The 26,956-nt window shown below is 46.5% G+C and overlaps 1 protein-coding gene and 1 pseudogene across 7 annotated transcripts in view; one reads left to right on the plus strand and one right to left on the minus strand.

Moving 5' to 3' along the window:
* DCTN1 (dynactin subunit 1) overlaps positions 1–18,800 on the minus strand; it is a 30,179-nt gene extending 11,379 nt beyond the window's left edge. For 2 of the 7 annotated variants that reach the window (XM_068565189.1, XM_068565186.1), the window contains exons 1-6: positions 18,617–18,799; positions 5,487–5,732; positions 5,137–5,215; positions 4,903–4,937; positions 1,839–1,856; positions 418–438 (exon numbers count right to left, since the gene is read on the minus strand). In XM_068565189.1, the coding sequence (XP_068421290.1) occupies positions 418–438; positions 1,839–1,856; positions 4,903–4,937; positions 5,137–5,215; positions 5,487–5,714 (381 nt within the window). In that variant the 5' untranslated portion in view covers positions 5,715–5,732; positions 18,617–18,799. Of the gene's footprint in view, positions 1–417; positions 439–1,838; positions 1,869–4,902; positions 4,938–5,136; positions 5,216–5,486; positions 5,733–18,616 lie in introns of those variants that run through there. The other 5 variants (XM_068565185.1, XM_068565187.1, XM_068565188.1 and 2 more) reach the window with 5 other exon arrangements.
* LOC137778115 (non-histone chromosomal protein HMG-14 pseudogene) lies at positions 18,701–20,377 on the plus strand (annotated as a pseudogene).
* The last annotated feature ends 6,579 nt before the right edge of the window (positions 20,378–26,956 follow it).

The following is a 26,956-nucleotide window of genomic DNA, read 5'->3' on the forward strand; positions in this document are numbered from 1 at the left end:
CCACATGCCCAAAGCCTTTCACAGATACACCCACCTCCATAACTCCTGACATTTACACTGCCAAGTTCTTTTTCACCTTTCTTCCAATCCCCGCCCCTCCTCCCCAACACACACACGCACACCCAAAAGCTGGTCTAAATGCCCTTCTTCAAGAAAGCCTACCTTGATTAACCACAACCACTCTCGTCTCTCTTCTGCACTCAAGCTACTGGCTCAGACACCCTCCTAAGAGCCGGAAGTCACTTTCCCCGGAGGGGCCTGTCATTACCCTCAGTCCCCTCACTCCCCTTAAGAGAACCCAGGATACACTGTTACCAACTTATACTTGCTCATACACATGCCCACATACATGCACATGCCTAAAATGAGTGTGTGTACACTCAGCAGTAGCTTGTACAGAGGCCTGTTTTTCCTCACCTTGGGCCGCCGAGTTGTAGTCTGGACAGGCAACAGGAGCCAGAGGAGAAGTAGTCAGGAAAGGAAGGATAATGGCAGAAAGACAGCAAAAGGGACAGCAATGAGAGCAGAAGCAACAGAAATGAGGCTACGGTTAGCGGTCCCACCACTCCTCCCCCATCCCCATCCCATCCCCTTCATCCAGTGAATCACCTCGTTCCTACTCCAGGAACTCAGAACTCCTATTTCCCGTTAGTTCCTTCTCCCACTTTTGTCCTACCCTTGCAGACCTCACCCCTTCAGACACCCTGGAAATCCTGGAAGTCCCTGTCTCCTAGGCTGAACCACAGGAGACCAAACACAGCAGCTGGTAGAGAAGACCAGTCCTTCTGCAACAACCTCTCCCACTCTAGCCCAGAGCCCCGCCCATCCACCACTCCCAAGGACTTTCCCAGGTCAGCCCCTTCCTTCAAGTGCTAGACTCCACAGAGGACTCCCTAGAAATACCATGTGACAAGAATGATGATATGAGCCCGAAGTGAGCGATATGAACCCAGCAGAGGGAGATCAGGCCCCCAAGGCAGAACAGCGCTACTGTATACCCCACCCCCACCCCCTTCCCCAGGACCAGTTCCGGTAGCAATTCCCTTCCCCAGGGCAGAGGGCTCAGGTGTCAGGACCATGAATACTGCATGAGCCAGAAGCCCAGAGCTCAGCAAAGTAACCCCACCCAGCTGCAAGAAAAGAGGGGGAGGGTGGGCAGCAGCATAGGGAAACTACTGCCCTAAACCAAATCCAGAAACCCCTGAGGTTACTGCAAAGTGATACAGATGATTAACTCCAACTCCCAAATAATGTTCCTGATACCCAGTGTCTCATAGTTCTGGCAAAGGCAAGATTTGGCCTGGGCCCTGCTTCTAGGTCTCCCAAGGAGACCAACGCCCACCTCTACTACCCTGGGCTAAGCCTCCATAGCTGTGTATCAAAAACTATTCTAGGGAAAGACCCCTGACACAAACCCCAGTGGGGCAGGGATGCTGGTATTACAACCAAGAGTCATTCTAGCAAAGGCTGGGTGAGGTAGGCCTGCTAGAGGCACAAAGACATCTGGACCTGCTTCCCAAGATTCTCTCATAGGAAATGCATCCAGAGCCAGTTTGCAGCAAAAGCTGCCTGAAGCCCAAGCCTGTGAGGCCACTGGGTACAAGGCCCAGAACACAGATTCAAAGCCAAAAGCAGGCAGTCCAGGGAGCAAATGCCCAGGGTGTGGGGCATGGCAGTGACACACACCTCTCCCTGCCCCCCACTTTCATCACCATCCTCTTCCCCCAACCAGGTAGACAGAGGAAGTCAATCAGCCCCCACCCCCACCCCCACCCCAGCAGCCTGCCGCCACCATCACGCTGGCAACCCAGCAGCAGGACCAGAGCAAGCAAGAGTACCTTTCGGGCTGTCGGTGCCTGTCTCATCATTGCAGAAAACCAAAGAAAGCCAGGAGAGGAGAGAAGGAAGGACAGAGGAAGATGGACAAACACAGAGGAAGGACAGATGGAGGGAGGGAGGGTGGGGGGAAAGAGACCGAACAGAGGAAAAGGCGGCGGAGACAGGAGATTAGTGCATCAAATCCCAACAATGCAGCCTCAGCTTCCCAGACCGGCAGCTTCCCAGCTGGCAAATGGCTACAGCTCAGATGCAGAAGCCCCCACAGGTGCACAGTGGGGACAGCCAGGCTCCGGCAGGCACCGGAGAGGTACCCGGCCTAGTTCGCCAGCTTAGGCTGATGGCAGCCTCAGTGGCCGCAGCAGCAGCTCCACCTGACGTCATGCACCCACCCTCCTCTGCTCCACTAGGGGTGGAGACACTGCTCCTCAGTCACCTAGCAACCACCAGGCTCTGATGGCTCCTCCTCCTCCTCATGATTGGACAAAGTCCTCTGCTGAACCCGCCCTACTTCCTCCTCCAAAGAACAGGTTCTGGCTCCTCCCTCTCCTTCCCTCTCCCCCAGCCCCAAGAATTTGCTCCAAGAAATTGGGCTAGGGGCCATCCCATTTCTGGGATGACCTCTCTGGGACCAGGGTATCACTGCACAGAGACACAGGGCCTCACTGCTTCATCAGGCCTCTCTCATACTCATACTCCCCTCTGTCCACAACCCCATCAGCTCTACTTCTGTCTCATACACACGGACAATACCCTCATGGTGGCTCATCAGGCACATGTACCCACAGCACTCCTGCTGCATCAGCTCTGCAGGGCACACTAAGAAACCTGGGGAACATTCCATCTGGGCTGCAGCAGCTCTAATGACAGTGTTTGGCTCCTCTCCCAACTCTACCCTTGTTGTAGTCAGGTTAAAACCTGTCTCTAAAGGGCTTCCAGAAAGGACTGGGCACTCGGCAGAGACATCTGGGTTCTCTCTTCCACCCTCCTCTTCAAAGTTCCTTCTTTTGTTCTGGTGCTAGCTCCCTGTTCCCTGGGCTAAGTGATGTGCTGTGAGAGAAGCACTGGAGAGGAAGACCTAGGGGAGGACTTGACTACTTGACTGACACTCTGCATCATGAGCCAAGAAGGTGCTATATCCCAGCACAGGCAGCCTAGGCTAGGCTTTGCCACATTTCCCTAGGCAACCGCCAAAACCCCAAGATTTGGGCACGGCTCAGGTCCCTCTCAGGGTCAAGTCAGACTGCGGCCAGAACTCCTCCATAGATATCAGACTGCAGGTCCATCCTCTTCTCTATTCAGGGGTCTGATGTGAGATGGGAACCCCAACCCGGAGCCAATAATCAAGGGAAGAAGCCAAGTGTCTGGAATGGGTCCAGCATCCTTCTGAGAATTATTTTCCTTTTTATATCCCCATTCCTTCCCAAGCCAGGACTCCAAAGCAAGTACCATCATGTTGTCTCTTCCAAGGCAAAACTCCAAAGTGAGGACCCACCACCACCAAGAAGTCAAAAAAAAGATGTTTTACTCTTCCCCTCCACTGCCCCAATCTAGTAGCTCTCCATGCAAGGTCAGAAGGGCCTGAAACAGGCTGGTGACAAGGAAATCACAGAATAATACATACAGCACAGCACATACAGGTCTGACAGGCACATGCAGGTCGGAGACAGCTTGGGCATAGCCCCAAGGCATGGGCTGGTGTGAGGAAGTGGTCATGGCAGCAATTTAAGACTAAAAGAGTTTCAGGGGTGTGGGAGGTGTGGGAGGTGGGCCTCAGGCACACCACCAGAGGAAGGAAGAGGCAGTGAAAGACTGACAGAGCACAGTGAGGGTGGGCATTCATGGCAGCACCCACCCAGAGCCAGGAACAACACAGGCTTTTCAACTCAGGACTGTTCTTCCTGTGCTCTGTTCCCTGACCTCCCACCTCCTTACCTAACCACCTCACTTGGTACTTCCCTCACCTCCAGATCCCCAGTCTCTCCTCCCACTGCCCCCAAGATGAGGCTAAGTGAGAATCCACTGTAACCCAGTAAATGCTCTAGTCCATGCTGCTACTGTTTACAGTCAAATGCTTGGAGTCTCTGACTAGATGTCCTGAGGCGATGGGCAGGGGTGTGGGAAGGGGTGAGGATCATCCCTAACGAGTACTACCTGAGCCTGATGTCATTGCACCCCTAAAAGGAACTCTGAAAGCCAAGGCTGCCATTTCCTCTGGCCATCCCAGCCCCAAGGTCACACACACATGCATGCAGCCCAAGGACATGCAGGACAGCTGGGGAGGGGGCTCATGGCCCTCACCCACCCAGGCACAAATAGTAAACACACCACCTTCTTAGGCTTCAGGCCCCGCTGCATGAGGAGTAGGAAAGGGCAGAGTTAGAGAACAGAGTTAAACATCACACTGTGCTAGCTGGCCAGATATCTTGGGTGTAGGTATTAAGACCAACTCAGGCATACCCAGGTATGGGGGGAGCCAGGTCACTGTCAAATCCAGGGTAAGTGAGATGAGGGCTCCCTTAAGGATCAGCTTCCAGGAGGTCCACACCCTGACCCAGAGGAGCTGGAGAGTCTGGAGCCCCACCTCACACACCCTGCGCAGAGCAGCGGAGGGAGGCTCCAGCAGGCCCTCCGCATACAGCCTAAAACAGGTGGCAGAGGGTCCAGCTCCTCTCCATTCACTTGTGAAAAAGAAAGCACCTTCTTTCTCCAGTTCTTACCTTACCCCTACCCTACACCCATCAGATGTTGGCAGCCTTGGATACCAACAGGTAGGAAGTTGGCAACAACACTACTGGGGTCAGACCTGTCCTCCCTTTCACCCCCAGCCTCTGTTCCAATTGATCCAGAACTTCTGGGCCTTAATAGCTTTTTCCCTGCTACCACCCTTACACCTAAAGCAGCAACTCATACCCAGAAAGCTTCCTTCTCAGGGAGGATGGAGACTGGAAGGCTAACTCAGTTTACTCATCTATTGCTTCTACCTGCCTGGTATTGAGTCTCCCTCCTCTCTTTCTCCTTTCCCTCTTCCCTCTACTACTCCCACCCCCACCCGTAACCACTTACCAGTTTGCTGGTCTTTGCATTTGAGTCAGTTCCCTCTGTAGAATGCAAACAGAAACAAAGCGTGTGTTTGTGTAGAGGGGTAGAGGCAGAGAACATCATGGCAGGTTAGGCAAGATATAACAAGGGAATATGGTGGTGATGGAAACTCTCAGGATCCACTGTGGCCCCTTGTTCTGGGGAGAAGTCCTGGGGACTCCTGGATGTGAGGAGGCAACTTAAGTGGGTGGTTGTTACCTCTTCTGAGGACCTTTGAGGCAGAAGAATCAGGTGTCTCTGGGGAAGTAGTATCTGCTCCATCTTCAAATACCTGGATCTGAGGCCACAGAATAGACTCAATATAGCTAGATCAAGGCTGGATGTAATATGGGCCCTTCCCCAGGCCTTAAGCAAACCTGGGGTACAGGGCAGCTTCCTTAAGGATAGCTCTTAATCTTCCCTCCCCCATTACCTCCCACTCTACCAACCAGAGACTTATGCTCATGCCCAGGAAAAGGGAGCACCAACACACCAGCCGCACATGCAACAGAGCATGTACACACACACACACACACACACACACACACACAGAAGCAGGAGGTGAGTACCTGGGATTGGCGCACAAAGATGCCATGCCCTTCGTCACAAGTGAAGTACTTCCTGCCTTGGACGGTTCCATCATTCTTGCCTTTTGCTTCATCCAGGATCACACCTACCCATTTGCCAGTGGCAAATAATGTGGCTCCAACATAGGCCACAGTGCCACGGTAGCCTTTTCCAATCACCTCCACGCGGGAGCCCACTCGCAGAGGCCGGGCACTTGCCTCCGCACTCATTCTGTTGCCGCTGGGAGTCTGAAAGACACATGCAAACATAGTTAAAAGCCTCAGGTCAACGGTGTCATCTTAATATATAAGAAAGGCCCCAATTAGGATCCCGGCCTGAAAAAGGATCAAAAGTCACTTCCCTGAACCCCATTCTCAAGGTAAAGTGTCCCCCCCACCACCAAATTCCCTTTTGAAAAATGTCAGTGCTGTGTTCTAAAACTTCTCCAAACGCCTCTGGAATCTGCCATAATTTTTAAGAGATTATATTTAAATTTAATAAATCAGAATTCATTGCTAGATCTGTGAATGTCACCCCACACGGCTGCTTTCTCAAGGAGCACTGCCCCCTAGGAGGGGAATGAAGCTCAAACAAATAACTCAGTTTAGACCAGGCTCCCCACAACCCAGTGCCTGACTCAAAAGCCTGAGCTGGGCAGACAGGTGAGTCAGTGAGTGACCCCCCAGAATCCTGTTCCCTCCCTACTGCTGCCTGTCCTCCCTGAGGGCACACAGCTGTGCCTCCTTCCAGCCCTAAGTCACTACCACTCCTTCCTGACCTGACTTCCCCCACCCCCACCAGCACACTCCTAGATGCCTCACCAAGCCCATCCAATGATTTACTCCCTTCTTCCTGGCCTGAGCCCTGTTCTATCAACTCTCTACCCACAAGTTCTGGAGATCCTTCACTCATGCTATGTCGCTATAAAAAGAAAAATAAAGGCCAGGTAAATCGGGTACCTCAGATCTGTCCCGCATCTGTCCCCCAGACTCTGCCCAGGGGTTCAACTGGATGGCTTATCACCCTATCCATGGTGATAATGGACAAGGCAAGGGAATAGACTAAACATTGTCCTTGGGAAGCTCTCAGCTTCTGACATACCCGTGATGACAGGACAACATGAAATTAGGTTCCAAATAGGCCCATGGCTTAGAAGAAAATCACACCTAAGCCATTTTTAGCAATAGCAGCTCTGTGAACCAGGGGCCTTGCAACAAACAGAGAAGGAAGCATGAAGAAGTGACAGCATGGCCTTGAAGATTCCACAGGGCTCCCTTCTGATGCCCCCACTTGGCTTCCTAAGAGAGCTCTGCCAGGGCCAGTGACTCCCTAACCCTCTTCCCCAAAGAGCTCATCCAAGAAGGTGAGGATACCGTTCCCAGGGGCTCCGAGAGGCCAAATCATACCTGGGACAGGCGAGTGGCTCTCACGGACCTGACAATAAAAGGAACTGACAGGAACATCAGGGCTGGCCCCAAACTCAGAGACGCTCTCCAAACTCCTAACCCTAATAAGCCTCTCAGAATCAGGTGGACACAGCAGTGGCTACAGATTCAATCTCAGTCAGAAGAGCAAGAAAGCGAGTGACAAACAACAAAGCAGCTCTAAAGAAAGACTTCACTGAAAGGCCATTCCAACCCACCAACCCCATTTGTAATCCCCAAGATAGTCTGGCCCCCTCAGGAGCCTCTGGCCTGAGGTCCACTTGGAGTCAAAGGTCAGGCCTCACCAGTACCCAGAGAGGGCCCAACTCTGGGAAGGGAAGCCTGTGCAGTCCCACACGGTCAGGGCCGCGAGTGGCCCCAGCCTAGCTCCCGCCTGTCTCCCCACCCCCCACAGCAATGTCCACAGCCACCCAAGGCCTTCTCCAGAAGCCCTCCCGTGGCCATCCCAGACCAGGGCCACTTACCCGGCTGTACACGTGCCTCTTGCTCTGGGCCATGCTGCTCACCCGGCCTCTACCCCCTCCCCCAGCTGGCCAAAGACAGAGAGAAAAGGCAGAAACCTAGGCAGGAGGGTCAGGGCTCCAGGCCCTCATGGACAAACACAGAAGCCAGCAGGCGTGGCCCTCCCCAGTCCATGGACCTCCCTGGGTGGCCTACTGGGGTACAGGTGGGGACAGAGATGGGGGCTGAGGAGCAAGTCCCCTCTGCTGCTGGAGGATTCCTGAACCCAGAGACACCGAATCCTGCTTGCCAGCTGATGAGTCTCACCCTGCGCTAGTGCTGCTCTAGACTTGTCAGGAATCGAGCTAGCCTCTGGGTCCTAGTGCCCCCTTGCTTCACCTGGGCCTGTCAAGAGGGACAGAGTGTAAGGGACTAGGCCCACGCCAAAGACCCTCAACACTCACCTCTAGAGTACACTGTCCTACGGCTGGGAGCACAGCCCTGCTGATCCTCCTAATCTGCACCCCCTCACCGTCACTGCCACCTTTCCCACCCCCAGGATGTGAGGCCTCAGCAGACCCACAAGCATCAAGTGACACATTCACACAGCCAAAGTAAGGGTCTCTCCTCCCCCTTTCTAGTGCTCTTCCTCCTCCCTCCCCTTTCTAAACTCTGGAGTCAGGTCCAAACCCACGTGATTAGGGTCTGAATTTCAATCTCACCCTGGGCCAGAGCAGCCAGGCCCCCTGCCCAATACACAGCAAAGGAAGGGCAGCAATGGAGGCAACTTCACACACACACACACACACACACACACACACACACACACACACACACACACACACACACACACACACACACCAAAGCAAGTCAAGTACCCCAGCTCCTTCAACACTGGCAAAGGATGCCATGGTCATTCTTCCTCCCTTCTAGTTGTTATAAAGGGCCAGGCTCTGAACCCTAAGAGTATCAGGTTCAAACGGATTAGTAAGGGTGGTGGTCAGAAACAGAGTCCCACTTGCCCCCTACAAGTGGGGGCAGTGCCCAGTCCACCTCGGCCACCTGTCCCCTGTTCTCTTGGCCTTGCCTCCTAGGCATCTCATCTCCTTAAGAGAAACAATGAGATGGTTTGTTTTCTATATTTCACAAAATTTCTTTAATAACCATATTACTTTTATAATTTAAAATGTTTAATAAGATTATGCATTCTAGTGAGAGGTCTCAAGAGGGCTATGTAACCACTTCATTCATTTATCCATCTAATGGGCTAGAAACCAACAGTCCCTGCCCCTAAGTAGCTAACAAGGTTGTCCTGGGGTCTGATCTATGGCTCTAACGGGTACCGTGTGGCTGTAGATCCCCTGGCCCGAGGGATACCTGTCTTGTCTGCACTGGGCTTCACTGGCTGAACAGGGTCTTCCTCCATTCCACCCTCTTTCTAAGGCAGGCCAGATAGCCTAATAGGAGAATGATAGCCAACAGCCAGATATATGGCCCCCAAACACCTCTCCACATCTCCAATCCTGGCCAGACCCCCTAGGAAACCATTTCTCTCCTCCTCTGCAAAATCTCCACGTTGCCCCCTCTTTTCCCTATTCACCATTACACAGGTGGGCAGGGCCATGCAGCTCCTTGCGGCCTGGACTTCTGCATGTTCAGAACACTTTACAGTCTACAGAACACCTTAAAAAACAATTGTATAGTACCATGGTTAAGAATACTGGTTCTAGACTCAGGCTGCTTACATTCAATCCCTGGCTTCAACACTTGGTAGCTACATAAACTTGGTCCAGTTACTTAACATCTCTGTGCCTCGACTTCCTCATCTGTCAATTGGGAACAAAGAACATGTGTGAGAGCTGTTGTGAGGATTAGCTGAGATAATCCATGTAAAACACTTAGGACATTGCCTGGTATTTAGTAAGTACTCAACAAAGTTAGCTAATAACTTAGTTATCATCATATTTGGACATCAAAGTAACCCCATAAGAGGCAAGCCAGGAACAATGCTGACAAGGAAACAGGGCTTAGAGAACTGAGCAACTTCCCTGAAGTCACACAGAAGACAAGGAGTGGAGCCGTAACTGGAACCAAAGCCTGAACCAGAACCCTCTGCACTTTTTACTCTCCTCATTGATACCACACATATTTCTAGGCTTCCAAAGCCGTGCTCTTCCTCTGGACCACACTACCTTCAAAGATTCAAAAGAGCGCACATCCAACAACAACATCACAGCTCACTAGCCACACAAGTGTATATAGTCACCTAACTTCTTAGATGCTGTTTCTTCTATAAAATGGGACTATCACCTGCCATATCTACATTAATGCTCAAATAAGATAAAGCACATAAAAGTGCTCTGTAAAAAAAATACAGAAGCTGTATAGGTATTAAAATAAAATGTCTAGATGATAAATATTACAAGGAATTACAGAGAGGAAAAAGGTAAGCTAAAAAGAAAAGGGATACTTGATTATCCCTTGAATCATGAGGTTTTTGTTTGGATGTGTGGAGAGGAAAAGCCTACAAACATTGTAATTTGTGAGTACAGTATGAGTAGAGACAGAAATAATTTTGCTTGACTAGGGAAAGTTAAAGATGACTAGCTTGGCTGAATTAGTGAATTCTGGATGAGTTCTCCTATCAAACTATAAGCCTTTTAAAGCAGACTCCTCAACTTTTCCTCTTTATGATCCCATCACTCTTAGCTCATGAAGTCAAATATTTATTGAATGAATTAACACTGATATTGAGATGTATTAGAAGGTAAATATGGATAGTCAGGGAATTTAACATCACATAGAGATAGATGAATTGGATCCAATAACAACAGGAAGCCAGTCTCTTCCTGAGCAGGAGACTGGTATAATGAAAACTATTTTAGGAAGATCAAACAGGTGGCAGAGAGCAGAATGGAGTGGAGGCAAGAGCAACTTGATAAAGACAGGGAAAACAGCAAGGAGGCTATGGCAGTAATGAGCAAGGGGTGAGGGGGTCTGAGCCAGGCTCATGAGAGAAAAAGAGAGGGAAGAGGAAATGGACCAATTCAGAGACAGTACAAAAAAGCCCCGAGAAGGCCCTATGATAGATCAGACATGGGGAAAGAAGCAGCAGGCCTGTATGGGCTCTGGAGATGGACAGACCTGGGTACAGCTTTGGTTCTCCTATTTCCTCATGTGTATGACTCTGGGTAAGATATTTTCAGAGCCCTGGTTACCTCAACTGTAAAAAGAGGGAAATAATACCTACCTCACAGGGATGTTGTGAGGATTAAATAAGACTGAAGTAAAGCATTTAGTACAGTGCTGAGCACAGAATGTGTGTTCAACAAATCGTAGATATTGTCTTCATCATTACTGAGAGGGTACATCAATGACAAGTGCACACGGTAGGAACTCAAACCTCGCATGAATAAATGGATGGATGAATGAATGCATGGATAAGTAAAGGAATGAATAAACTTGGGAGTTTTCAAGCAGGTATAATGGGAGAACGATGATTGGTAACAACAGAATTGGGACGGGAAACTGAACATGTTAAGAGAGAGAAAATAAGTCATAGGGCCTTCTCAGAGGCAAATTTAACTGTGACCACTAACACGTGTATTTCACGATCTCCTTCCAAAACGAACCTGTGATGCAGACAACACGGATTCCACTATTTCCATTCTACAGGTGACAGAATTGAGTCTCAGAAGTCAAACAACTCACCTAAGTCTCATAGCCAGCGGGGCACATGTGAGTAGGAAGGGGGGCACATTTGACTAGCTGTACAGGTAGGTGATCCTTCAACAGCACCATTGGGCCCCACCCCATGTCACACAGGACAACTCTGAGTTACATGCTACCTCAGCCAGAAGACAGATACTCCCTGGATTTCTAATCCATTTTCCTCCCCAATGATATTAAATACTGCTGAAAAGTCTAGGAAAATGGAAAGAGACGAGGGAAAGAAATCTGTGTCTGATAAATAGATTACCAGTGGTCTCGGAGAACATTTCAGAAATGAGAGGAAAAGAAGTGGATTATTAGGAATTAAGGAGGAACTAGTAAGGAGGAAAAGCCTCTTTGGCACCCAGACTGCACCATTTCTACCTTGCTTTTACTGGTACCACAGCATCCTTTACGCCCCTGACCTCCTCTTGTCTCACCTTACCAAACCTTGATCCTGGGCTAACCCAACTGTTTGCTTTCTCTGATCCCACTTGTAGAGGCTTGAAATCCAGGCAGTCTGACAGCAGGGTCCACACACTTGAACTGAACTGCATTAGGCACGGGGTATTTCGATTTGGTTGCAAAGAGATAAAATGAAACATAAAGGTAATCAGCAAGATACAGATTTTCTTATAACCAGGGTGAAGTTGTACATCTCTAAAAGCACTAGTAGGGGAGGGATATGTGTGGATATAAGTCCCTCAGGAGTCAGGAAAGGAGAGGGGAATAGAAGCTCAGGTACTGGAAGCTTGGAAGGCCGGATTCCAGATATGCACAGGAACCCAGAAAGAAGATAAACAGAGCCCTCTGTTCCTAGGTCCTACTCCAGTATCTGCCTTGCAGATGTCACACAGATAAGACCTAGACCCTAAATAGACTTTTTTTTTTTACCTCTCCAGCTCTTCATTATCCCCAGAAATTTCTGTAGCCCACTCCCAAACTGAATACAGGTCTACCCCCTCCCAGGATATCCCCCTCCCCTAGGAATACCCAGTGACTACCAGGCCCACCTCTAAAGGGCCCAGACCTCCAAGAGCCAGGAAGGAAAGCTACACAATATGCCTCACTTATCCTCAGTGAAGGCGCTTCTGCAGGAAGGCAACAAGCACTTGAGTGCAGCCTGGTACTCAAGAATTGCAAGCCAGGACTTCCCTGGTGGCGCAGTGGTTAAGAATCCGCCTGCCAACGCTGGGGACACGGGTTCGATCCCTGGTCTGGGAAGATCCCACATGCCGCGGAGCAACTAAGCCCGTTGCCACAACTACTGAAGCCTGCACGCCTAGAGCCTGTGCTCCGCAACGAGAAGCCACCGCAATGAGAAGCCCGCACAACGAACAGTAGCCCCCACTCGCTGCAACTAGAGAAAGCCCACGGGCAGCAACAAAGATCCAAAGCAGCCAATAAATAAATAAATAAATAAATGTTCTTTGAAAAGAAAAAGAATTGCAACCCTCCCAGAGCTAGCAGCAGTCCTACTTAATAGCCTGCTCTAAGTTCCTGCTGCTTTCTCCCCATGATCAACCAGCAAGTCCCTGGCACTAGGACCCTGCAGACAGGGAACCCTGAGCCTGCGCTCTAAAGAGAGAGATGCACCATTTCACAACTTCAGCAAAAGCCAAAGCAGCCAACAAAGCCACAGCCACCTCGGCTGTGCTGGGCTCTGCCTTTTGGGCAGCTCACCGGCCACTCCCCAGAAGCAGAGCATTCTGTCCTTTCTCTTTTTAAATCCACGTCATCATCTGATCATAATGGAAATCAATCTCCTCAAGTCACCACGCAAAGGCGTATCCATGGCAACATCAAGAGGAAGGACACAGAAATGATGCTCCAGTGGCTGCAGCAGGAAAAGGTAAGCCCATTTCTCTTCCACCCATGCCATCTCATCATTCTCCCCTTTCACTCAAGTCAGGTGTGCACCTTACCTACAAATTCTATCTATCACACCAATGGGGAAAACATCAAAGGTGAGTGTTAATAATCTATGCTATTACGTAAGGTCATACATAGGTCTGCCTAGTCCCATAACTGGCAGTAAAAATTCTTTTTCTGGCTGATTGAGACAAGATCTCTTTTCTTATTCACCATCTCAATTGACACGGTCTTAGCCTGCAGTACCTAACAAATCATTGTCAGTCACTTGTCTTTCTAGTCAGGTTGCTGGGAAATCACACAAGGATTTCAGAATTCTGTATGTAGTTGTAAAAACACAACAGCAACACTGACCCCACCACCCTGCTCACCCAGGCCACTATCATACCCACAGACTGGCCCACCTTAGCAGCCCTAAACTCCAGCCCCTCAAGGACCAGAAACTAGGAGTTGGAATTAAATTTCTGCCTTTCTCTGATGCCTCAAGGAAGGAATGCCATTTCTGCAGAGGTAAGAGATTCATCAGACATAAGTTCTACTAAGTGTAAGTAATACTCCATGCCTCAATTTCTCCTTCTGTAAAACATAGATACTAACAATACCTTTCTAACAGGGTTGTTGTCAGAATCACATGAGAATGCCTGAAAAGCACTTAGAAGAGTGCCTGGTATGAAGCACTCAATAAAAGTCAGCCATAATTATTATGAAGAAGAGGAAAGAGAGGCCTACATTGCAGGATTCAAGTTCGGAGGGTACTCAATGTTCTTGGAGCATATCTCAACTCTGCTCTCTTTCCCTTTCCTCTCTGGACAGTTTCAAGTTTCCCTTACCACTCTCAAGTCCCTGTTCCTATCCGAGCCCACACCAGGACCCCCATCCCTCAGCAGATAACCTTGCTGAGAAAGGAAACTGAACCGATTAGATAAGAATTCCTTTGCAAATTTAGGTGTATCCATCATTGCCTCTTTCTTCCTACATTCTTTTCCTTTCTTCTGTCATTCCTCTTCAAAAGAAATGATGTCTCCTTTTCAGAGACAACCCTCCACCCTCCTCTGCAATCATCATTTCCTTTGTGCCTTCAAATGCAACCTCTCTACTGGCTCTTACACATCATCAGATAACCCATGCTCAAGACTTCTAGGAAAATCTGTCTCTAGTCTCTGCTACTCCTCCACAAGCTGCCACCATCTTCCTTCCTTCCTTCCTTCCCAAACTACTCAAAGGGAGTACATCCCCCTATCCTCATTTCCCATCCACTCTTCAATCCACCTGGCTCCCAACCAGCTGCTCACACTAAAAAAATAAAAGAGCCCTGGTGACCACAATCTCCTAACTGCCCAATCTCAAAGTACATTTTCCAAGCGCATCCTACTTGACCTCGCTGTAGCAACAGAGGCTGCTGATTCTCTTCCTGCAACTTCTTCCTCTGTAGCTCCCTGGACACCATTCTCTCTCACCTTGCCCACCAATCCTTGTCATCTCCTCTGTTATCTTCAGCCTTCTATAAGCATGGCTAGGCTCATCCTTTCCAACAGCATCAACTACCACTTACATCTACCACCCCTAGACACAGACTCTCTTCTGAACTCCAGACCCACATTTCCACCTATCTGCTAAGCGCCACAGACGCCCAAATTCAACATGACCCAAAACACACAGAAGCTTCCCCCAGCAAATGTTCCTTGTCTATACTCCCCCTTTACTACTGGTACCACCATCAATCCAAAATAGAAAACTGAGTCATCCTCAACAACTCCCTCTCTCTCTTGTTCTCAACAACCAATTAATTAGTCATTACGTCAGGTGAACTCTGTCTCTACAATCTCCGATTTATCCCCTCCTTCCCATCCCCACTAATCCTTAATTCAGCCTGAAGCCAAACCCAGGTTACTACAAAAGTCTCCTGATGTTCTGGATCCAGATTCTCCCCTTTCAGTCTATTTCCACAATTAGCTTTCCAAAATATAACCACATCACCTCCCTGCCTAAAAACCTCCAGTGGCTTTCCTCCCACAAAATTGAATCTTAGAACAAAACTACAGGCCATTAAAAACCTGGCCTCATTATGAATCTAATCTCATCAACCACCTCTCCTTTGATCTCAAAGTTCTCTTAGATTCCAGCCACTTGGATCTACCTATCTTATGCCTCTGCAAACGTTGCAAACGTCACCAAGTCTCTCTCTTCATCTTCAAGGCTCAACTACTTATCACCTCTTTCCTGAATATTCCCCTGATGTCTCCCTGTGGAGCTAGTCATTCCCTCCTCTGCCCTCACACAACACTTTGGAAATATCTCTATTACAAGATCGCATTTTACTTACAATATCGTCTCCCTTAACCCATCGTGAATTCCTCCAGGGCACAGAATTTTTATTCATCTCAGTATCCTAAGCACTGAACACAGAAGACACTCAATGTTGAATAGAAGCCTATACCAACACCAGGCTCTAGGGATATAAGTTGGTTCTGACAGGTTTCCCAGAGACACCATGGGGGAAGTACAACAGTCAGGCACACATACACCCCAAGAGATGTAGCTCTTTCCTCACCAGATAGGAGCCTAAGAAACTAAAAGTGCAGGGACAGCTCCAGGTCCTATGGAATTTGGTAGTGACAATAAATCTCAACCTCATATGCTTCCAGGGTAAAAGGACGAGGGGGGAGGGGGAGGGGAGGGGAGGGGGAGGGGGGGAGAGGGGGAGAGAGGGAGAGAGGGAGAGAGGGAGAGAGAGAGAGAGAGAGAGAGAGAGAGAGAGCGGGAGAGAGGGAGAGAGAGAGAGAGAGAGAGCTCTAGGCTCTAGGGGAAGTGCAGATCTTCTGGGAAAATAGCTTTAGCGTGGCTTCGGGAGTGACAAGGGTCCAGTCTCTGCTTCAGTGAAACCCTCAGTGGATATGTGGGAGCATGGGGAGGTAAGACTGGATAGCCAATTTGTCCATCAGCCAAGTACAGCTAATATTAGCTGGAACTTCAAAAGAAAAATTATATAAAACAAAATTCAGAGACTCCTGGATGGCAAGGACCCTAAGATAGATTTGAATCAGTCAATTGCTCAGCATTTCCTTCTCAAGGGACACTGAGGATCCACTTCTCAATTCCCTTGGTATGGGACAGCTAACCCAAGGCCCACACACCACCCAGTACCAACAGACAGGCTAAACAACCTAGGAATCCTCTACCACAATCCCTCCCGACGTATAACTCCAAACAGCCACTAACAATGATAGATCTGAGCAAGTACAACCTATGGCAGTTGTCGATCATGTACTATGATTTTTCCAAACTATTTTGACTCCTCCCTAACAACTTCTTTTCCTTTGTACCCTCATGTTCATTCAGGCCCAACTTATCAATTCTTCCTCAGTATTGCCTCCTGCATTCTTCCTTTCTCCTCCATTACCACTGTCATCACTTTGGTCTGCCATGTAACAGCTTTGAGAATTAAGGCAAATCATTTACTCTCTTTGGTGCCTCATCTATAAAACTGGGTAACAGCTGCTCTGCCTACCTCACAGGAAAGGTTGTCTGTGAAAAGGTTCTGTAATCTGTAAAATGTTATACATAAACAGAAGGCATTACTATTATCATCAATCTAAGTCCTCTTTACTGATATGTGAAGCATATCTGGCTCCCTGCCTCTCTCCTTCCCCACTTCCAACCACATTATACACCACAGTAAGACAACTACACACTCTAAAACATTGCTTTGCCCAAAATCTTTCACTGACATACCATTTCTTACTTGAAACAAACAATTCTGGATCTGACATATGCAGTGTCATCTCTGGACCACTGTCAGCTGCTTAGGATGCTTTCCCTAGTTTTGCAAGCCCCACCCAACCTTCGAAGTCCAGCTACAGCCCCACTACACTCCACACAGAAGGACTAAATTTAAGCGACAGGGATTTGAAACAATGTCATGGAAGAATAAAGAATAATTCAGTTTGGGGAAAACTTGGTAGAACCACTGTCATCTAACACTTTAAGAGTCTTTTTTTTTTTTTTTTTTTCCGCCATGCCACGCAGCTTGTGGGATCTTAGTTCCCTGACCAGGGATTGAACCCAGGGCCTGGCAGTGAAAGCACCAAGTTCTAACCACTGGACCGCCAGGGAATTCCCAAGAGTCATCTTTTAAAGAGGGATTATACTTTTTTTTCTGTTTGATTCTAAGAGATAACCTAGGACCAACAGGATGGAAGTTATAGAGACGTATTTTAGCAATATGAAAAACTTCCTTATTGAGCTATCCCACGATGAAATGGGATGCCTTACATGCAGTAAATTCCCCATTACTAGAAATGTTCAAGCCCAAACTGGCCATAGGGCAAGGATATTTTAGACGTAATTCAACTATCACAAGGGTAACCGGACTAGAGTCACAACATTTTAGGTCTGAAGGAAACCTGAGAGATCTTCTAGTCCAGTCTCCTATTTTATAGGTCTGGACAGGGGAAGTGATCATTCAAGGCAGCACAGCTTGCTCTGGAGAGCAGGGAACAGAACACGGTCTCTTTCAATCCAGTGAAAACCCTTGCTACTCGAAGTGTGTGTGGTCCATGGACCGGCAGCATCCGCATCACCTGGGAACTTGTTAAAAATACAGAACTAGCCAAAATCTGTACTTTAACAGATTTTGTGTATGCATCATTAAAGTTCAAAAAGCACTGACCTACATCTGCCCCTTCCAAACCCTGAGTTTCTAATTCTGGAACTCCATTTCCCAAACTGTTTCATATGTTAAACAGAGGTAACACCCAAGAAAAACAGTATTTTCCGTTCAAATTTGGGAAACTCTCCATACTATACTTCCACTGGGAAATTCGTGATAAAAATATCATTAGCATACTGAAAGTTCCAAAATATTCTGTAGTAGAGAAAACTTTAACCATGAAATTTCTGAACATATTTGAGCACAAAATGTCTTGGAAAAAAAAGTTATCCTTAACTACTATCGCTAACATCCCCGGACCTTGGGCTTCGCCCGTACATTAGCTAAAGATCTTCAATCTCCACCTCATAGCTCCTTGACTCTCAGTACCTTAAGCATACTGGATTAGTAAGTGGTCAAGATGGGCTTGCTGCTCTCCACACTGTAATAAGTGAGGATAAGTTTCTAAATCACCGCCTCTTAAAAATAGCGGAGTTCGTCATCTGTGTGATTTAGTTGTGGGGATGCTCAAGATGACTGCTCAAGGGTGAGCCTGCCAGTTAAGGCGGAGGCCAGGAATGGGAGACTGACACACCAAACGCATATCCAGACCCCCACCTCGAGTCCGCTTTGTTTTTTGTTTGTTTTTCTGTTTGACACAACTTCTCAACCGTGTGCCCCACAGGAAACCTGTAGCTTGGAATGGGTTCAGGGGTGCCTTGGATGCTCCCAGGAAAGGAGTGGAACACTTGCAGTTCTGGAGGAATTCGGAGACGCAGTCACTCGACCCCGGGAGAACACCACACCGCAGGCTGAAGAGCTCAGGTGGGTCAGACCAGCCCAGACCCAGGGGGCGCCCACCCCCGCCGCGGCCCACCCCTGCCGACCCCCGCCCCGCCCCGCACACCCGGCTCCCGGCCGCGCCCCAGGCGAGCGCCGAGCCCCCAGAGCACAGCCAGGAGCCTCGCGAACACGGTGGGGGAGGAGGCAGTTTCCAGGGTCGCCGCCTCCATACCTGTCCTGTCAGGGGCTCCACGCCCGGCTCCGGGCCCCACCGGCGACCGACGCCCAAGCCCTAGCGGGGGCCCGCCCCGCCCGCATGGGCTGCCCGCCGTGCCGCCCGACCCCTGTAGGCCCGTCCCAGGTCCTCTAGCCGCTGAGGCCCAGAGGCGCTCTGGGTCGACGGAACACGCTACGCTTTCCCGAAGACCAGTCCGGGTTAAATACTGCGCGCTGAGCGCAGCCGAGAAGCCTTCGATCAGGCACAAAGCTGGACACCTGGAGCGAAATATGCGCGTGCGCACTGTACACGGGAAGCCGATTAGGACCACAGGAGAGAGGCAAGCGGTGGCCAGCGACCTCTGCAGGCAGAGGGTAGACAGCACAGAGAGGATCCCGAGGATTCCTTTGCGTTGCTCAAAGGGCTCCCCCAGAGGGTGGCTACGCTTTTGAGTGCTAAGCTGTTAATTAAAACAATACTAGTAAACCATCTTTCGTCAGGTAGCTTGAGGAAAAAATTAAAATTTGCTGCTATTCAGTATTATCCATCATATGGGGATTCAGGCATTCTCATGCCCTTATTATGCAAATTTACGTAATGGACTTTGGCATTTTTTAATTAAAAAAAAAGAAAACATGGGTGGCAGGAGTGGCAGCGGCTGAAGTAGGAGATAGATGGGCCCCTGGGCTGGACAGCTGGTGCTTGTCAAATGGAGCAAAACTGAAGTTTGTCCTCAGCCAGACAAGAACGCAAGGCCCATTTCCCTTCCTTCATTGATGTGAAGGGAGTGAACTAGCAGTGGGGTATTTGTTGCAGTAAAAAATAGAAATGAGACTTTTCTTTTTGGATAAACAAGGAAAATAAGTAAACAATGAACAGGTTGGGGAAACAGCATAACCAGGCCTGAAAGTGTTAAGCAATCTTGGTTATTCTTTAGCTGTTACTACTCATAAACACGTGTAGCTAGACTTGTCCTTAGCAAAGCTAATTACTCTCTGACCCCATATGAATTACCCTTTGCACCTGGCATTTCTTCTCCTACACACCCTTGCAGCACTCTTCATTTCAGAAAGAAGGTCACAGCTGATAACTTCAGGGACACCAGACCCGGTTGCTGATGACGCCAGCTTTGGCCATGAATTTGCAGAAGAAAAGAAATGCAAGACCTTAATTACTCTGAGCCTTATCACCTACCCCAGACCACGAGCCCCAACCTATAAAAACCTTTCCCTATGGGGGGGTGGGGGGGGCACAGTTCTTGAGACTCTAGCCTGCTGTGTTCCCCCTTTTGCCTAGCAAAGAATAAAGCTACTTTTTCTCCTTCCTCCAAAACTCCGTCTCCGTATTTCTTTTCGGCATTGTTGCACAGAAAGCCAAGATTTTGGCATCACGGCCAGGCAACCCAGCTTCGCGAAGATTCGTGGCATGCTGTGGCCCGCAGGCACCCAGCACGCGCCCGCCCCGCTGCCAAGGTGCCCAAGAGGAAGGTCAGCTCTGCCGAGGGGGCAGAGAAGGAGGAGCCCAAGAGGAGATCAGCGATGTTGTTAGCTAAAACAGCTTCTGCAAAAGTGGAAACGAAGCCAAAAAGGTGGAAGGAAAGGATAAATCTTCAGGCAAAAAAGTGCAAACAAAGGGGAAAAGGGAGCAAGGGGAAAACAGGCTGAAGTGGCTCACCAAGAGACTAAAGAAGACTTACCTGCAGAAAACGGAGAAAATAAAAATGAGGAGAGGCCAGCCTCTGATGAAGCAGGAAAGAAAGAAGCCAAGTCTGATTAATATCAAACACCCGGTCCTATCAGTGGTCCCTGTCTCCCTTCTTGTACAATCCAGAGGAATATTTTTATCAACTATTGTGTAAATGCAAGTTTTTTAGTAGCTCTAAAAACATTTTTAAAAAGGAGGGAATCCCACTTCATCTCATTTTTTAAGTGTGTGACAGGGAAGAGCTAAATCGGACTCCACATTGGATCTGTTTCTTTGACTTTAACCTTTGATTTTCATTGCTTTTGTTATTATAATGATACATAATGGCCTGCCTCAGAAAACCCTGCCCACCTGTGAATGGCTGCAAGAAAAAAGAAACTAACACATCCCCTCACTGAGGCTGGTCATTCCAGGAGATGTTTTGCAAGACTGATGGCCCTTTTACTTTACTTCCTCACCGCCTCTCCCTCTCTGATTCTGTAAAAGAAACTGGCATCCAGACCCAGATAAGATGGTTTATCGGAGACACTAGTCTGCCATCTTCTCGGTCTGCCGGCTGTCCGAATAAAGTCGTATTCCTTACCTCAACACCTCGTCTCCGATTCTTTGGCCTGTCGTGCGGCGAGCAGAGCGAGCTTGGACTCGGCAACAAATTTAGTGAGCCAACCAGGAGCCTTGCTCTTGTCTAACCAACCCTGGTCAGGGAATATTGAGGCAAGGCCCTAGCAGCTGCCAGGACCATTTGTCCTGAGGATCTTCCCTTCAAAATTCCCTGAAGCGGCACTGGCTATCCCAGCACTTGGCAATTGAAGCAAGGAACCAACAAACTTCAATTTGGTGCTACGAGTCAATGGACTCGATTCGATTTAGAGGGTAAGTCGCTCTGGCGTGCACGCCAGGAACATATCCCTCCCCCCCTCAATCTGGGCTTTTCCTTTACGGGACAAGCCAATCTGGTTGGGGTACCCTGCTGGAGGGCGGAATTGTTGTTGGACTCTGCCCGATTCTGGGAACTGGTTCCCTGGGAACTAGTTCATTGGTTTTGTAGGGTAAGTCTACCCGATCTGGGAACTAGTTCGTTGGTTTTGTCTTGGTTTTGTGTGCGTCGATGCTAGAATTTGTGCCTTTTGTGTTGGAATTTGTCGGCGTCTTCTGTGTCTTGGTGTCATCAAACTTCTAAAAGTGGAAAATACTCCATCTATCCTAAAGGAGAGCCCTTTGGGGAATATATTAGATAAATGGGCAAAACATAGCCGTGAGCCTATGACTAAGAAAGACATGATGTACTATTGTAATAGGGTGTGGACCCAATATATGTTAGGATCAGAAGAACGATGGCCCCTGAATGGCTCACTCAATTATTATACAATCTCGCAGTTAGAAATGTTCTGCAAAAGAGCAGGGAAAAAGGATGAGATTCCATATGTAGGAGCACTTATGCTATTGCATCAGGAGGGAAAGGAGTCAGAGGGCTGCCACCTTATGGTGCAGCAGTCTGAAAGAAAACCCAAGGGGAAACCTGTTCTACAAGGGGAGAGAAAAAAATGAGAGTGGGGACATGTTATTTCAAAACTTAAACTCCTGTCCAGCCTATCCAGCTCCCCTAGTGGCCAAGCAGGCTGCACCAGCAGTTGTTCCGACTGCTCCCCCCACCATGCCACCAACAATATTCACTGCCTCCTGTTTCCCCTACCCAGGGGGATCAAACAGAAGTTTCTATGGTAACACCTGGGGCACAGAGACCTGGTTTAGTATCACCATCTAAGACCCGACAGGGCACCCAATTTGGACTGGGAGCCACTTCTGCAACAGGGCAATTTCCCTTGTCCCAATATCTTGTAAGAGGCCAGGACACTCCCTTGGACTTGAGGCTTGCAATTCTGATTTCCCCACAGGAGCCCCAGGTAACATTGACAGTGGGGAACAAGTTGATAGATTTTCTAATAAATACGGGTGATCTTAAGAGGCTTGTAAATATTAAACAAAGGGGAAACAAAGTCATCCTAGGAGAAACTTGCCTAGATACAAATGTCCTATCTGGTTTTCTCAAAAAACCCTTATCTCTGCCATCTTTTTAAAATGCAAATTTTGAAAAAGAGGGTACAGTAATTTAGAACTTGACTTGTTTTCCATAAATACTAGTAGAAAGGGTTTAGCCATCTAGACAAGTGAGCTTGATTTGTTCCATCTGCCAGAAACCCAACTTTAATGCAACCTCTTTTGTAAACTGATGGGTTTTACATTGCTGTACCTGACTCAGGGCTGAACTTCTGAAATGAGAACTATGATGTCTCTCTGTTTGTTTGTGTGTTTGTATGTGTTTTTGTCTTTGGATAACATTGCTGAGGTTAACCTGTAAATGAGCCCTATTTAATTGGCTTAAAGAAAAGTAAGTGCTTACAAACCAAACAATTCTAAATACAAGAGAAATTAAGCTAAATGAGTTTCAGGTTCATGTGAACTGGGAAATATTTAATATTAAATTAATACCTGGTATTAATGTTAAAGTTTGTTGATCTAATTAATACAGACATGTCTTTAGAGCCATCAGCATTATGTATAGTACTTTCACTGCACCTAGGTTTAATAAAAGTTAAATGAAATCTTGTTACATCTGTTGCAAATTTGTCAGCAAGAAAAATAACTTGATATGATGAAATTAAAGTAAATATAAATGAAACAAGATCTTTTGGGTAAGCTATAAGAATAATTATGTCTTAAAAATCATCTAAAATAGTTTCTCCAGATTTTGGTAACTATTACTTGCCTCTTGGTTGTCACTGAAAATTAAGGTTTTTAAGAGTCGGGGATTCTAATTTAAATATATAATTAAAGCTACTGAAAATAATAAAACATTTCAGCATGGTAGAATGTGTGTTTTCAGTTAAGAAGGTATGAGGAATGGAATTACATTTTACTGAGAAAGTTTTATACATGGCCAGGATTAACTAAATTTCGATTGAAGTTACCTAAATAAGTGGATTTTGTTAAGTAAGCTAATACAAGACTGGAATTTGATCTCTCTGTTAGAAGTGCTCCTTTTGATAACAGATTATATAAGTTTCTGTGCCCTTAGGTGATCCGTACTTGTTTTCTTTTAATCGTTTTGTGACTTTGGTTAAATGAATAAGTACTGTTTCTCAGTGACCTATGATCCTGTTGTGTTTTAAAACCTTTTTGATATTTTTAACAAACTTCCTAAATATCAAAATCTGAATAAAGCTTTTTAGCCTCCAGCTGACTCTGAGATACTTCAAAAGAACATCTCTGAGACATCTCAGAGAGAGATGTCAAACTAATTTTATTTGGTATGTTAAATTACTTCAAAAACCTTGTCAAGTGATTGGGGATGAACCTTAGGTTATGGTGTATGGATAAATGTCATTTTTATAGATATTCCAAATTTTATATGGAATCCCTAACATCTGCTATGTCCTGATGTTATCAAGCATAATACTAGTTATTATAAAATGTTATATCCAAGTTTCCTGCTAATTACATTGTACTCAAATCTTTAACCATGCTATTTTAAGTTTTGTCCTGATGCTTTTACAAAATGAAGATTTTCAAGAAGACTGATAAAAAGGAACTTTTTAAGAAATATAAGTTTCTGATAGCCTTTAGATAATATCACTGGACTGGGTAACATATGACAAAACTAATGGGAAACCTGATTATTTCATCCAAATCAATGGGAATTAATTACATGAGACTGAATAAAATGGTAAATATGATTTATAACTTTATGACTTTGGGAAATATACTGACTTTAATCTTTGTTTTTCAGAAAAACCTTTTCTCTTGTGCGATGACCTACAACAAGTTGATAAAGTATGCCTTTGTAAACAAAGACGAAACATTTATCTTTTCCTCTCTACCTGATCCTGCCAGAATTTTTTGTCTCCAGCTGGCTCTCCTGTGGACTTGATATTATGTTAATCATTGTTTGAATTTGTTCTTTATTTCCAAGTTGTGCTTTGTGTCTCCCTGCAGCACTATGTCTTTGTCAATGCTACTAGCTGCATTACTTATATCCTATTTTATAAGATTGTTGTCTCTTGCAGTACCCAGTGTGTAACCAGGCCTCCAAACAAAACTTCTATGGCTAAACATCTTAAGAAAATAGATCACTTTTATAACATAAAATAATTGTAATAATATGATTCTAGGTATGGGAAGAAGCAACAAGGGAAAATGTCTCCTGGATCATAATTAGAGGATCCAGAGAATCTTTAATTATCAATAGGGCCTAATCCAAAAATTAGCACCTAGAGTGGCATATCAAGAATCTTTGCCTGACCTGGGATGAGCCTCCCAGCATCGTGGGACAAAATTTGATCTTGAAATGTCTCCCAAATATTGGTCAGATTCCTGACCAAGAGGAGAGAGAGGATCAGTCATCGGCGATTGCAGCCCTCCAACTTGAGCTAGTGAACCCTGAGGAAACTCAGGAAGGAGAAGAATACCTGCCATCTAGCAGCCATCAGACTGCAGCCACTCCCTATGGTGAGCCCTGAGGACACTCAGGATGTGAAAATACAGGATACAGGCTCCTGTATATAGCTGTGGTGCATATCAAAGAAATGATTTCAGTGAGCCCAGACTCTTGCATCTTCCCATACATAGAAAAACGCTAAATTCCTTAACTGGTTATTTGGGGAAAGGTGAGGGGAAAATGGAATTTGAGATGTACCAACATCGAAGTTATGTCCCAGTTCACTTTTTTTTATTATTATTATTATTTTTATTTTTGGCTGTGTTGGGTCTTCGTTGCTGTGCGCGGGCTTTCTCTAGTTGCGGGGAGTGGGGGCTACTCTTCGTTGCAGTGCGCGGGCTTCTCATTGCGGTGGCTTCTCTTGTTGCGGAGCACAGGCTCTAGGCGTGTGGGTTTCAGTAGTTGCAGCGCGCGGGCTCAGTAGTTGTGGCTCGTGGGCTCTAGAGCACAGGCTCAGTAGTTGTGGCGCACGGGCTTAGTTGCTCCGCGGCACGTGGGATCTTCCCAGACCAGGGCTCGAACCTGTGTCCCCTGCATTGGCAGGCGGATTCTTAACCACTGCGCCACCAGGGAAAACCAATTTAAAGGCTTTTAAAGGCACTGTGTACACACATTTTTTATTGTGGTAAAACATACATAATATAACATAAAATTTACCATTTTAACCATTTTTAAGTGTAGTGTTCAGTGGCACTAAGTATATTTACATTATTGTGCAACCATCACCAGTATCCATCTCCAGAATTTTCTCATCTTCCCATATGGAAACTGTATCCTTAAACACTAACTCCTCTCTTCTATATTGAATTAGGCTGAGTGATCTTCAAAGAAAATTAAAAATACTGTCTCTGTCTTACGTGTTTTTTCATAGGTGCCAGCCTGAAGCCCTTTCTGATGAGGAACATGAACAAGACCCCAAAGATCCTAAAACTCCAATTTGCATGACTAGAGCCCATCCTTCCAACCTGTGATACTGAACAGAGAAGAACATCTGTGCTCATTTGGGTAGACTCCTAGGTACTCCAGAACATGGGAAGGAACCAAGAGGGGGGAAAAGCTCCCCCTGAAGACAGAAATGCTGTTTCTTGGAGGGAGGAGGTGGTTTTCAGGCTGAGAGATAGAGGGGGGATTGGATAAAGGCAGAGAGCAAATCAAAGCCAGGTATGGGGGAAGACAGATGCAGGGGAGAGAATCATCTACATTAGCTGTACTGGCGCTGTCCGATAGAAATAGAATGTAAACTTTAAAATTGTCTTTAATTGTGAAATATGCTAATTTTTAAGAGGTTTTATTGGAGAAAATTATTAAAAGTAAATTTTATATAAGCCAGCCACACATATAATCTTAAATTTTCTAGCAGCCATAATTTTTTAAAGTAAGAAGAAACAAGTGAAATTAATTTTAACAAGATGCCAAAAATATCATTTCAATGTGTAATAAATATGAAAATATTAATGGGATATTTTACATTTTTTGTACTAAGTCATTTGAAATCCAGTGTACATTTTGCACATATAGCACATTTCTATTTGTATGTAGAGAAGGCTCTACAATGTGGGATAAGCCAGAACAACCATAAAAAATCACTCTTACAGTGGGGACTTAGGACTACGCAAGTTCTGTTTTAGAAACCATGAGAGAAAACATATCTATAAGTAGGGGCATTTTTGTTAAAACAGATCAGACCCTTGAAATAATATAAGATCTCATTAAGCTGTCTAAAATCAGGAATACAAAGATGCCCAATATCTCTGATTCTAACCAACATTGTATTTTAGGACATAGCTAATACAATAAGGTAAGAAAAAGATACAAAAGGCATAAAGATTAGAAAGGAGGAAGTTAAACTGTCATTTTTTACAGATGACATGATGAGATACACAGAAAATGCCAAAAGAATCTGAAAATTATTAGAATTGATTAAAAATATTCAGCAAGGTGGCTAGATATAAAAAAATCAATATAAAAAATCTGTTTCATTTCTATAACCAACAATGAAAAGTTAAATAATACAATATTTTAAATAAAACTGATGCATCTAGTAATAAACCTAACAAAATATGTTCACAACCCAAAATTATAAAATCATATTTGCAGACAATAAAGATATCCTAAATAAATGCAGTATAGCACATTCGTGAACAGGAAGATTTAAT

Source organism: Eschrichtius robustus, chromosome 15, assembly GCF_028021215.1.
Source record: "Eschrichtius robustus isolate mEscRob2 chromosome 15, mEscRob2.pri, whole genome shotgun sequence".
NCBI lineage: Eukaryota > Metazoa > Chordata > Mammalia > Artiodactyla > Eschrichtiidae > Eschrichtius > Eschrichtius robustus.